Source organism: Buteo buteo, chromosome 16 (genome assembly GCF_964188355.1).
Source record: "Buteo buteo chromosome 16, bButBut1.hap1.1, whole genome shotgun sequence".
Lineage (NCBI taxonomy): Eukaryota > Metazoa > Chordata > Aves > Accipitriformes > Accipitridae > Buteo > Buteo buteo.
This window is the reverse complement of record NC_134186.1, coordinates 19,127,519-19,141,285: the sequence shown is the minus strand read 5'-3', so window position 1 is coordinate 19,141,285 and position 13,767 is coordinate 19,127,519. Positions and strand designations below refer to the sequence as shown.

The 13,767-nt window shown below is 52.4% G+C and overlaps 2 protein-coding genes across 9 annotated transcripts in view; one reads left to right on the top strand and one right to left on the bottom strand.

Annotated features, from left to right (window-relative positions):
• Window positions 1–714: 714 nt before the first annotated feature.
• Window positions 715–4,066, bottom strand: ADM (adrenomedullin). 2 transcript variants are annotated; one of them, XM_075048079.1, is made up of 4 exons: window positions 3,702–4,066; window positions 3,004–3,114; window positions 2,579–2,719; window positions 715–2,095 (listed from the first exon to the last, which is right to left on the bottom strand). In XM_075048079.1, the coding sequence occupies exons 2-4, from the start codon at window positions 3,099–3,101 to the stop codon at window positions 1,789–1,791; spliced, it is 546 nt and encodes a 181-aa protein (XP_074904180.1). In that variant the 5' UTR covers window positions 3,102–3,114; window positions 3,702–4,066; the 3' UTR covers window positions 715–1,788. The 2 variants fall into 2 exon arrangements, with proteins under 2 accessions (XP_074904180.1, XP_074904179.1); XM_075048078.1 differs by having other exon boundaries at window positions 715–2,098; window positions 3,702–3,829.
• Window positions 4,067–10,186: 6,120 nt separating this feature from the next.
• SBF2 (SET binding factor 2) overlaps window positions 10,187–13,767 on the top strand; it is a 283,574-nt gene continuing 279,993 nt past the window's right edge. For all 7 annotated transcript variants that reach the window (XM_075048066.1, XM_075048070.1, XM_075048067.1 and 4 more), the window contains exon 1: window positions 10,187–10,374. In XM_075048066.1, the coding sequence (XP_074904167.1) occupies window positions 10,320–10,374 (55 nt within the window). In that variant the 5' untranslated portion in view covers window positions 10,187–10,319. The remainder of the gene's footprint in view (window positions 10,375–13,767) is intronic.

Here is a 13,767-nt window from a genome sequence, read left to right as displayed (position 1 = left end):
GAGATACTCTAAAATAGGGGAGATTGTATGTTTTACCCGAGATGTTATTCAAATACACTTGCTTCGTTTGTAGGTTTTCTTGGAGTGCAAAGAGTAGACACCAAGAGATGGTGCTGTTGGTGCATTAATAAAGTTGAGTTTCACATTTGTTTTCTGGTCTGTGGTTGGAATTTGTTTTTTTTAAAAAAAAAAAGGAAAAAAAAAAAAGAACAAAACAACAAAATCCCTAATGCTAAGCTTTTATCCAAGATGTTCTGCCTGCACTGAACTGGTCACCATTTAACTTTAACCTGAACTGTGGCCCAGGAAATCCGTCAACATAAATAACCTTGGAAGCTGCCATGACCGTTTTTGGAACGTGCTCCCTCAATAAATCTGTTACTTTGTTGTGCAATGTTGAAGTGTGCAGTTGTTTCTCTGATTAATTAGGGCAAAAAATAAACTTGCACGATCAATCCAAGCTGTGACACGTTTCAGCCCTGGCTGGAACATGTGGGTAGAAAAGGCCTTAGAGCCTTCTCAGCAGATCTGCCCTGGGATTTTAAGATGCATGCTTGTTTTTGAGTTCATTTGATTTGACTAGATAAGGTGGCTGCTAACAAAAGTCTGTAACTGAAGAGTTTTAGTTGCAGACCTGCCATGGTAGGACTGAACACAGTAAGAAATCATTCATCTTGACCACCTGCCCCTACTAAAGACAACATAACAGAACTGTTTTATGTAATAGTGTTTATTTTATTTCACATATTACCCATGGAGAACAGCTGATACATTCTCTACATCTTTCACCAGTCTGGAATGCAAGATAAAAAAAGGTATGGAAAAAGAGTTTAACGTTTGACATTCACGATATGAAAAATAGAGGGGATACAATGTTTTAAAATGCCCTTATGCAATATATATATATAAAACGTATAAAAATAAAATATATTTTCCAAAAAAAAGATACGAACAGGACATGACACAGGATAATCTTAAATATCGATACGTATCTCATGATCCACACACACCGCACTGACAATTAACAAAAACCACGTACAATTGCACTTTTCCTCTCTGTGACGTTCAAGTATATCGCAGTCCCCGCAGGGACTAGTGAGTGTCCGATTCCCTGCCGGGTGTAGATAACGCAGAGGGTAGAGCAGATGTGGGCGACCCGTCCTCGCCGGGGGCCGAACGTGCGCCCTCCGACACTGGGGGGCGGAGGGCGAGGCCGGGGCCGCGGCCCCCGGGGCCGGCGGGTCCCCCCGGGCCGCGGAGCTCCCCTCAGCAACCCCTCCTCGGGGCAGACGGCGCCGGGGCAGCTCTGGGCGCAGCCCGCCGGCAAGGAAGGCCCGCCTCCGCGCCCCCCCCCCCGGGTGCAGCGGCGGGGCAGGGGGCGACATGGCGGCCGGCGGGGCAGCGGCGCCTCTGGCGGCCGCGGGCCGGGCGCCTTCCAGTCCCAGCCGGCGGCGGGCGCGGGAGCCGGCGGTGCCTCACCCGGGGAGGGTAAAGAGTCAGTGACCGCCGCGCCGCTGCGGCGGGCGGGCGGGCGGGGGGTGTGGGGGGGAGCAGCCCCTGCGCGTCCCCAGCGGGACGCCGGCCTTCACAGCTTCCCTGCGCCGGGCCGCGGGCGCGGGCCGCGGGACCGGCCGCTCCCGGCCCGGCCGGGGAGGGCGCGCCGGGGTCCCGCCCGGACAGGCGCTCTCCCACGAATCCTGGCGGCGGCTGCCGAGCGGCGGCGGAGCTCCGGAGCGTCCGCGCCTCAGTCCATCCATCCGAGACGGCCTCGGCCGGGTAGCGCGGCGCTCAGACACCGAGGACGGGGGCGAGGGGCTGCGCCCGCCGCGTCCGGGGGCGCCGCTCGGCCCGGGGGGAGCGCGCCGGGCTGCGGCCCTCGGGCAGGGAGCGCCGCCTGCGGCCGTAGCCCTGGGGGCTGATCTTGCTGGCGGGGGCGGCGTCGTCCTTATCCTTGTCGGTCAGCTGGTAGATCTGGTGCGCCAGCTTCTGCACCGTGCACGTCCCGAAGCGGCACCCCGTGCGGATGGCTTGGAAGTGGGGGAAGCTGTTAATGCTCTGGCGGTAGCGCTTGACGCGGATGTGAGCATCCTCCCGGCTGCTGCGAGGCAGGAAGAGAGAGAGCGGGCATGAGAAAAGCGCCGTGGGGCCCCGGAGGAGGGCGCAGGGAGCTCCCCCCCGCCCGGTGCAGAACTTCCCCCCGCCGCCACCGCCACCCCCCGGCTCTGCCCTCCGCCGAGCGGCGGGAGAGGGGCGATCTGGTCGCAGAGCAGAGCCTGCTGCCGATGCGAGGAGGGGCCCCGCCGGTTTACGGCTGTTACTTTATCTATGGATCCAGAGCTCGAGTTACTATTTATATTTGACTTTCGCAGTAAAGGCACTGCTATCTCCCGCCAGCTGAAGAGCGCGGGGAAAGGGAGGTGGGAGGCTGCTTTCAGCGCGATGTGCAGCCCGGGCAGGACCTGCCTCCGGCGCTTGGGGGGATCTACGGCGAGAAGCCTAAACACCCGGAAACGAGGGGACCCTGCAACTTCCCACTGCCTCCCACAAGTGCCCGAGCCCAGAAGCGGCTGGGATTTACCTGGGATGCGAGACTCGGGGATCCTCCTTCACGTCCTGGGTCCGTACGAGAGGCTGCACGTCGGCGGCTGCCCCCAGCCCTCGGAGCGCGCCCGAAGGCTTCACGTCCCGCTTGGCTCGGCTCAGTGCCCATTTCGTCCATCTGAAAGAAGCGCAAGGGAAGAGGACAGCCTGTTAGCGCAAGCCTGCGGGGCGGGAGCCAAACCAAATACATTCGAGGGGCGATAATCTTTGCCAGCGCCGAGATTTTATTTTTTTTTTTTAAAATGTTTCCTGAAAGGGCACGAGGCCTTTAAGGAGCTGTGCAATTCCCGCAGGGAATCCGGTCCCTCTGATCACGGCCGGAGCCGGGCGCGGGGGCGCGGAGGCTCCGCAGCTCCACAAGCGGGGCTGGGCGCTGGCAGGAGGGTGCGCTCCGATACTCACTTTCTTTTGAACTCTGTCGCTACGTCCACCCTTGCAGCATCCACCCCGAAGAAAGTCACGGAGCCGAGACAGAGCAGGGCTACGTGAACTAGTTTCATTCTGGCTGGGCTCCTGGTGGAGGGAAAAGAGAAGAACTGTAAGCATGGTTGCTAATAAAAGTCAGGTAAGGTCTGTCCTTCATTTCTGGCGATTCCAGAGAGCTTCCCTCGGAGAGCCCCCAGGCTACCGGGGACTTTGAGTGCGATATGAACCAGAAGCTAATATTTGCTCAGCAACTTATCACAGAGTAAATAACAGAGCCTCCAAAGTTTACGTTTGTCGAGTTTTACTTGCAGAGGCGGCTGAAAACCAGCAGGATTTCCAAAATACCCCCAGCGGCTTGCACTAGGATTTAGCAAACCCATGATATTAGAGCGAGCTGGCTATCAGACGCATCGTTTCCAAACTCCAGCAAGTGTTTTGCTGCCTGGAAGTTTATCCCCTGATAGCTTGTCTTCCCACTTCACACGCAGAACCAGCTAGTTCTGGATCTTATGTTGTAAACTGCAGCTGATGCCAAGAGCCAGTGGAAGACTCTGCAGCGTAACTCCAAGCTCTTCAAAACAGTCCAGATTTAGTAGATTTTTACTTCCTCTCCACCTCCCCTGCATCTTTTGTTGTTGTTGTTGTTGAGGGAGGAAAAAAAAAATAGTTCTTACCTGACAGTGAGGATAATCCACTGAGACAAATGTTCTTGTAGTAGCAATCCGAACTTGCAGGGTTTCCTGAGGAGGGAGAACTCCTCCTTTGTGTGTCTGAAGTAACCACTGCCGAGCTGCGCTCTACCCCTCCCTTTTATAGAGCGCGAGCTCCCGTGGGTGGACCCTTGGCTGAGCCATTGGGGGGGGGGCCCAAGCACTTCATCATTCTAGCGTGGGTTAGGGGTGACCCATAGTAGGGTAAAACTAAGAGGATTGTTGAAAATTATTTTAAATAACCCCCTTGGTATTTTGTTAATTATAACAACAGCTTTTAGGTCTGGATTCCGGGTCATGGCATAACTTGCAAAATCTGATAAGCCCCTCAGTCTGTTTTACTGGGGACAGACTTTTTAACTGCCGATATATAATTATGTTTACACGGTCTGTAGCATAATTTCTCATTTTAGGCATCTTCACTTCAGATGGGTGGAAGCAGGGGAGTGGGAACTAGACTCAACCAACTTCAAAATCCATGCAAATCCATCAGATACCAAAGTTCCTAACATAAACCCATATTTGGACAACGTGAATTATGATGAGTAAACTGTAATGAATGCCAGCCGTCTTTACACAAGTAAGGAGGTGACAAATCAGGCATCATTAATATTTATGACTCAACTTGGGTGCATTTTTTATCTAATAAAATGTATTTGATTTAATTGACGGATTCAAATAAATCACAATTAAAATGGTTTTGGAAGGTGAGGGTTAGAGCGCACTTCTGTACCTTTGAACAAAGGAAGCGGGATTGCTTTGGGCCAAACGCAGGGTCACGGAAATGCTTGGGGTTATGGATGTTGGTGAAGACTTGCCGTGCGTCATTTTATCCCCAGTCCGCAAACCTTTATTCACGTGAGCACGCTTACTTCCCTGGTTATAAAGCTAAACTAGGATCAAGGCAGGATCAAGGTCTCTAGCAGCGTTCTTCCGGCTGGCCAGCAGCAAAACCTTAGTCTGCCCACCTTTGGTTTTGTTTTTGTTTTTTTTACAGTCTTTAACATCTTTGCTCCGTGGCGCTTCAGAAATACAGAGGTCCAGCTTCGCAGGGGGTGCTGGAAGCCAGCACCAGCTGGACTGTTTCTCTACCTACGTGTCCCAATGCAAATTCAGCGGAACCAGGGGAAATGCCCCAGGAGACCTGAGCTCTGGGGCGTCAGGGTCCCCTTCCTAGCGAGGGCTACTCTGGAGGAGGGAATGAACTGGCGTGTGCGAGATGTTTCTCTAACATCTTGCCCCAAGCAAAGTGTTTAAAAAATCTGGTGAGTATGTATGTACTCGTGACTCTGCCTTTCTAGATAACCGCGGTATATAACAACACCCCGGAGAGGTATGTGCAAGGGGATGACGGAAACTTTCCCGTGCGGCGCTGACTCGGTCTAAGGTGCTCCCTCCCTCCCTGCCTCGCCAGCAGCGTCCAGGCATCCGGAGGCTTCTGTCTCCGGCACCTTACCTGTACGGGGGCAGGCTGGCCCGGGAGCCGCCACGCCATCCGGCTGCCGCCCCGCCGTCCCTCACACGCTCTCCGCCGGCACCCGCCGGCAGGGAGGGTCGGCACCCGCTCTACCTCCTGCCCGTCGCATCCTCCAGCCGGCCCGCCTGCCTTCCCCGGGTCCCCGGCGCGGCGCCCGCGGGGCGAGGCGGTTTCCCCGGCCGTGAGCTGGCCGCCGGGGCGAGCCCGGGTCCCCTCCTCCGCCGCACCTGCCCGGCCGGAGCGCGGGGCGGGACGCGGCGGCGGCTCCGCGGGCGCCCGGAGCCATCGGGGCAGCGCGGCGGCCGCCCCAAGGCGCGGGGCGCGGCCGGAGCCGGCCAGCCCCGGGCTGCCCCTCGTCCCTTCCGCCCGCCCGCTCGGGCAGCTCCGCGGAGCCGCGGTGCCGCTGCCCGCCCCGCGGACCGTGCTGCGGAGCAGGAGCGCGCCGAGCGGGAGGCCCGGGGTGCAAACTCGGAGAGGAGGAGGTGGGAAGATAGGTGGTCTGGAACGGGGCTGTATCGTGACCGGAGCTGCACAACTGCATGCGACCACGACGACTGCGTTTGAGAGACCTCACGAGGCAGCTCAGGATCGAGCGAGTTCAAGCGTTTCCTTAATCAGCAGAAGTTGAAACTGAATCTGTTCCGAACGAAAGGCAGGATTTTGTGTGATGAGCGTTGTTTTGATTCAAATTAAGCCTCCTGTTCCAGTAAAAATATCACACTCTTCCCCAAATCCTGGAAAATCCCTCATTAAAATCCTTGGCTAAACGGGAAGTGTTATTTTGTATACTCTTAGGCAAACAATGCAGAAAGAATCCTATGTTGGTTTGGGAATAATAGCAATAGTAGTAACACAACTCACATGTGAGTTCCATACTGACTACAACCATCATTTTAGTGATACAAAATTAGCTTCTTCAAATTCATGAGGTGGCAAACTTTGGCACATAAATGATCAGCTTCTTGCTGATGTGATTTGTGAAAGGGCTTCAGCAGGTAAGGCTGATTCAAATCTAACACAAAACATCATGTTCTTTGTTCAGATGCTCATTTTGTTCTTCCCAAGCACTTGCATTCCTGTGCGGTTTGGAAATGAGCAATAGTCACTGAATTTGTACTATGAGGTAACAGTGGCCACTTTAAAAAAATTATTTCATAAATAGTGAGTTATTTCCATTTTGAAAAAAAGCTACACAGAATGTTCCATCGAAATATTATTCACAAACTATTATTCTGAGGCAATGCCATGCAGCTCGGCAAGACTGAGCTCTCCTCTGAAGTGTAGGGTCTCCTCTGGATGCTGCCTCATCCATTGTCAGGAAGTTGGCCTGGAAGAACATCCAGCTCTTGTACTTGTTTACTGATTTTCTTGGGTGTGTCATTCAACCTCTCCATGTTGCCATATGTACAAAAGACTTTACAATATGTATCTGCTCTGTCAGGGAGGTTGTGAAGATTAGTTGCTACTTGTACAGGGGTTTATTCAGGCTGAGTTTTACTCCAAAAGCAAAGGTCTAAAATCTGTAGGCATGAATGAGGAATCAGTTTGAAGCAACTATGCTGTGCTGATTATGCAAGTTGTTTGAAGCCAGTGGAAGTGCCTTTGCATGTTTCATTTGGGGATTAAACAAATTTTACTGAATTCGTATGCCACGAATATGAATATACTTGATTGTATTTCAGGCTATATGAAATCAGCAGAAAGGTGATGATACTAACAGAAGAACGACAGCCCATGAAGGATGTAAAACCTCAGTCAAGCTCCACACAGAAAAGCTTTGCTGTTAGTGCATGCACTCAGCCAGCTTTGTCTGTGCCAAGGGCACAGTGACAAGGAGTGATCCCATTTCTGGTAGTCCCACTGGAGGTGCTTTCAGTGAGCCTTACATCTGATAGGTTTGAGTACACCAAACTAAGCTTCCTAAATGAGGGCGGGATGCATATTGGTAGGGGAAAACCTGGTTGGGGTCATAGCTGCTTCCCTGTTCTGGCGTGGGGTGGGGTGACACTGGATTAAGGGAGTGCAGGCAGAGTGTGACCTTTATATTTCCTCAAGGAGGAGTTGACTGTAGAAGGTATTGAGAACCTTCACACCTTTTTGGTAGTAAGTGCACAGTCTGAGTGTGGCAACATTGTCCCTTGTGTGCTTTCAGTCTCCTGGAGGGGCTGCAGCCCCACAGTTCTTCCCCTGGGATAAATATATGGCTGCTTACTGGGTCCTTCTGGAGACCTAGGACTTGGTGTCCTCCCAGAGCTGCTGCTCTGTGAGCCCCTTCATCTCCCATGAGGAGCCAGGCTACTCTGCTGCAACAGAGGGAATTACGGTTTTGATGGTCTGGATGAAAGTTCAGTTTACTTTGCATTAGACTTCAGGTGAGCAAACAATCCACTCCACTTCCTCGTTTGTCCTATAAGAACATAAGATTTTTCTATACGTAAGGGAAGTTAAGGAAGTAAGTTGTGGATGACTGACTCCTTTTACTGTCCATGCCGGTACACAGGTCTCTTCAAACCCAGTGAACTGTTACATGAGTACTTAAGATGTGCCACTTCTTACGACATGCTTTAGAAACAAACCAAGCTTTGGCCGAGACGGAACAAGGAGCAAGGCTGTAAAGTGGGTGCCAGTAGTTTTGGGGAATCAATAAGTAACATCTTCCTTTTGATCTAGCATTTGTTAATGCCCTGGGAAAAGTGTTAGGTGATACTCTCCTGCTAGACGTGCTGGCTTAAAAGAGCAATGAGACTTAACTACTGAGATTTGTTACTGCGTATTGAACCTTTTTATGAGTGCAGATAAGATAACTCTAAGGTCCCATTTCAACTCCAAATTAGGTTATTTCATCGTGTCTCTAAACTGTCCCTCCAGGTTTAGCTGTATAGAACATTATCCCTTGCATTATCTTTTGTAAACTGTCGCATGTCCTGGCTTTGTGCTGTTGAACAGCTGCAGCGTCTCCCTCCAGGAGTTACGGCGATGGGCTTTATCCTTGTCCACCTCACAGGGGTAATGTGTGGCTTCATTAAGATTTGTGTTCCTTTGTTTCTACTTCAGAAATGCTTTTAATCAAAAAGCTCAGTGTTTTGAAAACAGCTTTGTGGGTTTCAGTCATTAAGGTCTACAGGATCACGAACCAAAAAAATTGCCTATGTATAACTTAAGAAAGGTGTTCCTTCTTCTAGCTCCTACCTAGTATAGGAGATGACTGACACCACAGAGTGCATCTCTTTCTCAAAGAGTATATTAAATCTTTTCAATGTATATATTACACATTTTTCTTTACTCCTGAAGTTAACAAGCAATTATTTTAAGTTTAGGTCTTTCTACATGGCATCTACTTTGAAGCAGTTAACCCACAAAGTTGATTACTCCAGGGAGATTTCCACTGCTGCCCTCTGCTGAGAAGGCACAAGTGAGAACACTGTAATTGATTGTCGAAGCTTCCGGACCAATTTCCCTCTGGGTTATCAGCAAGACACTGCACTGGTGTCCCAGCTAAGACGGAGGTGTAAGAATTGGGTGTTTGAAACAAGAATGTCTCTGTGAAACTGCTAATGACTGACTGCTGCATCCCTCGTGATGGTGGATCTTCAGGAGCAAATCCAGTGAATTTGCTGCATTTCCATATGCAGCCCAGTACCCATGGCTGCTGCAGCTCCTCACTGTAGTGCAACTGATGTCCTCTGCATTGTTTGTTCTCTCTGTGCTGTCAAACAGGACGTACATAGAAGTTTATCAGAATGTTTTGGCCAGTTAACCAAGCGCTGTAGTGTCAGACACCCTGTTTATCACCGGCATCTCTGCGATCGCTGGCAAGGGCACCGGGGTTTCGAGGGTGAGAGTCTGAAAGGTGTCGGCCTCATCCGTACGTCATAAAAAGCAACACGAAATCTGCCCGCTACCTGAGAAGCGAGTGCCCTGGCAGCCCCCGCGTGTGCCCAGACCAGTCCGTCGGAGGCCAGGAGGGTTACGTCGAGGCGCTGCCGGCCGTCGCCCCCGTTAGCAGCCAACGGCACCACCAGGCTCCCAGCCCCGAGCGCTGCGACCCGCGTGGAAAGGGGCACCTACCTCGGCCAGAGCGGGCAGGAGGAGGCGGCAGCCGGCAGGAGCGGGCAGGGCAGGGCAGGGCAGGGCAGGCCACCCTCCTCAGGGCGCCGCTGCCGCGCCCGCCGGGGACAGCGTCAGGGGTCGCGGCTGCTGGTGTGAGGGAGGGCCGGGGCTGCCTGTCAGGCGGGCGGCGGGCACCGCCGCAGAGCCCAGCCGAGCCGCGCCGTTGGGGCCGTTAGCGGGCAGCCGTTGGGGCCGTTAGCGGGCAGCCGTTGGGGCCGTTAGCGCCGCGGCAGCCGCGCGGGCCGACATGTCGTCCCGTCCCCCCCGTCCCCCCCCCGGCGGCATGTTCCGCACATCCCGGACAAAACGTAAACAGGAAACATCCTGGAAACGTGCGAATCTCGATCGCCGAGGCTGAGCCATCGGGAGGGATGGCGTTAGTTCGCCGCCGGGTTTTATTTTCGCACAGCCTAAGCGCGGGGGCGATGCCTTTCCCCGGCAGCTCCTCTCAGGAGAGGTCCCTGCGGAGGGCGGTGAGGTCTAGTCCCGCTCAGGCACCAGCGTTTCGCAGATCGGTCGGACCTGCCGCGGTTTGGTTTTTGTTTTTTTTTAAAGAGAGGAAGTGTTCCGGGCCCCCTGCCCCGCGGGTGGGTACCTCACAGGGAGGCTGCGAGGAGACAAAGCCCACCGCGGGCGGGGAGGGCCGGGGCGGGGGACGGACCTCCCCGCCCGCTGTGGGCCGCGAAGCGAGGCGATAGCGTTTGCCCTGGCAACCCCCGAGGACAGCCGCTGGCCCGGGGCAGCGCAGCGGAGCGGGGCCGTGCCGCCTCAGCCGCCTGCCGCCGGCGAGCCCTCAGCCCACGCCCAGCCCGACGGGGTCACGGCGCGGCGGTCTCGGCGGCGCGCAGGCGCACAAGGCGCCCGCGCCTCCAACATGGCTGAGGTGGTGCTGCTTCTCTTGCAGCGGGCGCGGAGGGGAGGATGCTGAGCCTCCCGGGAGCTGCCGCCGCCGCCGCAGCAGGGGTGGTGAGGCCTGAGGCGGGCTCCTCTCAGCCATGGCCAGGCTGGCCGACTATTTCATCGTGGTGGGCTATGACCACGAGAAGACAGGTAGGTGTGGCTGCGCGCAGGGCTGCCCCGCCGTGCCTGGCCTCTTCCCCCCTCCCCTCGTTCCTGCCCGGCCCCGGCCCCCTCCCGCCTCCGGTCGGGCCGCAGGAGGAGGGGAGGAGACTGCCGCGCACACGGGGCGCGTGTCCGGCCGTGGGGAGGAGGGCGGCTGAGGGCAGCCGGGCCGGCCTCACCCCCGCGGAGGGGCGCAGCGGGTGGGGGGGGGGCGAGGGAAGGGTTAATCTCCCTTTCCTGAGGCGGAGCGGGCCGGCGGGAAAGCGGAGGGGGCTCCTCTACCGCCGGGCGGCCGGGCCCCGGCACCTCCGGCCGGGGGGGGGGGGAGCGGGGAGGGGGCGGCCTCGCCTCCGCTTCGCCGCCTCAGCCCACCTGGCGGCTTCGCTAGCCCGGCCCCGGGGGGAGCGGGGGCACGGCGCGGGGCCGGGTGGGCGGCAGCCGGCCGGGGCGTACCCCCCGGCCTCGCCCCGGCCGTCGGAAACGGTTAGCGGTTCCTTGGAGAAAGCGGGGGCAGCTACAAACGTCGCCCACGGGCGGGCGCAGCACCGGCCCCCCGCCCCGACCGACAGCCGGTGCCCGAGCGGCCGCTCCCGCCGGGCAGGCAGCGGAGGCCGGCCGGGTGCTGCGGGGGGGTCCTGCGTGCCCGTGTCCCGAGCCGCCTCTGCGGAGGACGGCGGTACTGGCCGCCGGTCTCCCACCTTTGTGCTGTTAGCTGAGGCACGTACACCCGCGGCCTGAAGGGAAAACAAAGGCTGAGGGGGCTCGGAAGGCGGTGGGGCTTTTTGCCTGTTTTGACTGGGGGCTTACAGCTTGTCGCCTGTTGAAAAGGTGCCGCGCCTAACACCGGGGGAAGCGCTGTGGCGCTCGGTAGGCTCTTCAGGAGTGGCTGCTTTTCTTAGACGATCTGTCGGCTCGGGTGAAAGGAAAGTGGTGTTACCCGCTATCGTTTTGCGGCTAAAGACAGCGCGGTTTCTATTATGTAGCTTTCTGTTACAATACCACATTTGTTGCTGGAGAGACCTTAAATCAGTATATAAACAGATTCGGAAATGAAGTGATTCTCATTTTGTATGTGTTTGCGCTGGGTATTTCAGAACAATCCTTTGAATGTATGTTGTTAATAAATATTATTTTAAACAGTTGAATGTCCCCTAATTTATTTGACTATGCATAAACCAAACACCACTCAAGTTTGTTGCTCTAAGTAATTCTTTGAAGTAGCAATTGCATGTAATCTGTATTTCTTCATTCTAAAAGTGTAGCTAATAAACTCTTAGAGTAGATCCTTATTTTTTAAAGAAATACAATTGTCAGAGAAATCATTATGCGTTTAAAGATGCAGTGGCTTACAAAATTCTGCTAAGGGTCTCCTGGATGTTATTATACTGGTATTATTGTTCCATTAATTACAGAGTAGTTCCTCCTCCCACCCCATTTGGAAATAGTCTTGTCCTAATTGTAGTGGCAAAATTATGAGACATGTAAAATGGAGAGTCCTTTATGTTAAAAATAAAGACCTCCCCTTTTGTCTCTCTCCTGTTTGGAACATTTTCCCCAACAGTAGTAGAGAGCCCAAATCAAAACAAAGAAGCAACCGGAAAATCTAGGGGTGCTTTTAAGGAGAAGAGAAAGCAAGTAGGCTGTCTTCTTAAAGGGTATGATCAATCTGACATAGCCACTATGCGAAGTAAAATTACAGAATACATTGGAAAGCTTTATGTTTGTAAAATGTCTTCATCTGTAGCATTTAAGTATGTGTTTAACTTCCTGTACATAAATTGTCTCATTAAGTTTAGTAGAATTGCTTGCATGGATGAAATTGAGCAGATTGAGAAATAACTCCAGAACCAGAACCTTAATTTGAAAAGGTCATGCCCAGAAAGTAACTATTTAGACTTCATTATTTAAATTACTCATTGCTACTTTAATGCTTCATACTAAAAATGCTTGGAGGAACAACATTCTATTGAAGACTAGGCATGCATTGTTTTCCAAATTCCTTTACCCCCACATGCAATCCCATAATACATGGAGTACTGACCTTTCTTTTTCTTGTAAAAGTCGCAGTTTCTTGATGCATTTATTATACTTCCTTCTATATGAAAAAGCAGGGGCAAACATTTCTAGGATTGTAGACTTATTACCTGTGAAGCCTTTAAATTTTGAAGTATGGGGTTTTTTTGTTTTGATTTTTTTTTCTTTCTTTTCACCTTCAACAATGTTCTGGCTTGGTTTTACTGTCTTTGGTTTTACTGTTGAGTGTAATTATATTTTTATAGTGTTTTTTGAAGGAATAATCTGTGGAATATCTTTGTGTAAACAAGCAAACAAAAATCCTGTAACCTTCCCCCTCTTCTCCAACCTATACATCAGCAGCATTTTGGATAATGTGCACTTGTGGTTAATAAGGAAGGATGTTCATAGTAATGACTGTTCTCCCAGAAAAGCGCTACTGCCTCTGCTATCTCTCTGTAGCAGCCATCATCTGCTCTGACTTCACATGGGTTACATGGATTTATTTACATGTGCTAATACCTGCAATAAACTGAAAATGTGGTAAAGGTTTTGCTTTCCTGTGCGGATTATTCAGCTTTATTCAGAAACATTCACTATAAATATCTGAAATGCTGTGTTTGTGCACTTGTGCAATTTAGGAGCAGATTTCTAGATTTTTCTTGTTGCAGAAAAACTTTGCTGTTGGTGCTACAAGTTTTTATCCAACATAGTCTTAAGGGGAGGTGTACGTTTTTATTGTCCTCAAATCAGAGAGAGTATTCTTTGGGCGTCAAACATTTTAAAGTTCCTTCCTGTTTCAGTTTAGGCTGTCATCCTAGTTGTGTTAAATCTTCCTTTCATTTTCATCTTGCTTTAGGATGCTGACCTGTCAAAAAGACCTTTCTTGCTCAGTATTTTGCCTGTGTCACTTTATTTTTTCTGGGTTACTTTTCTGCTAATTTTTCAGAGTTGGCTGACCAGGGTGCCAGACGAATGCCAGTATCAGCATAAAGGAGGAGCAGGAGCATGCAGGAAGACAGATCACTGCAGACTGAATTTATATTGCCTTAAATGGTCCTAGAACCTTGGGCACAAAGATGTTAGTTAGGTACCTTAATCTCCTACATGCTCCAAGGAAAGTAATGGGTGCCCTTGAATAGGCAGTTTATTGGTACTTGGCAAGATGCACTGAGATTCACCCTGAGTGGAGAATGAGCTTTGCTGTTGACAACTGAAGTGTCAGTAGACTTTCAGGCACATAGGAAGTTAAGGAGAAGTCTTTGTGTTGTAAGGGATGATCAGATTCACCTAGCTTTTTACATACTTCAGGTACAGTTGACTGTATTCCTGCTTAAAAATTACTTAGTCTATATCTTTCACCATAAA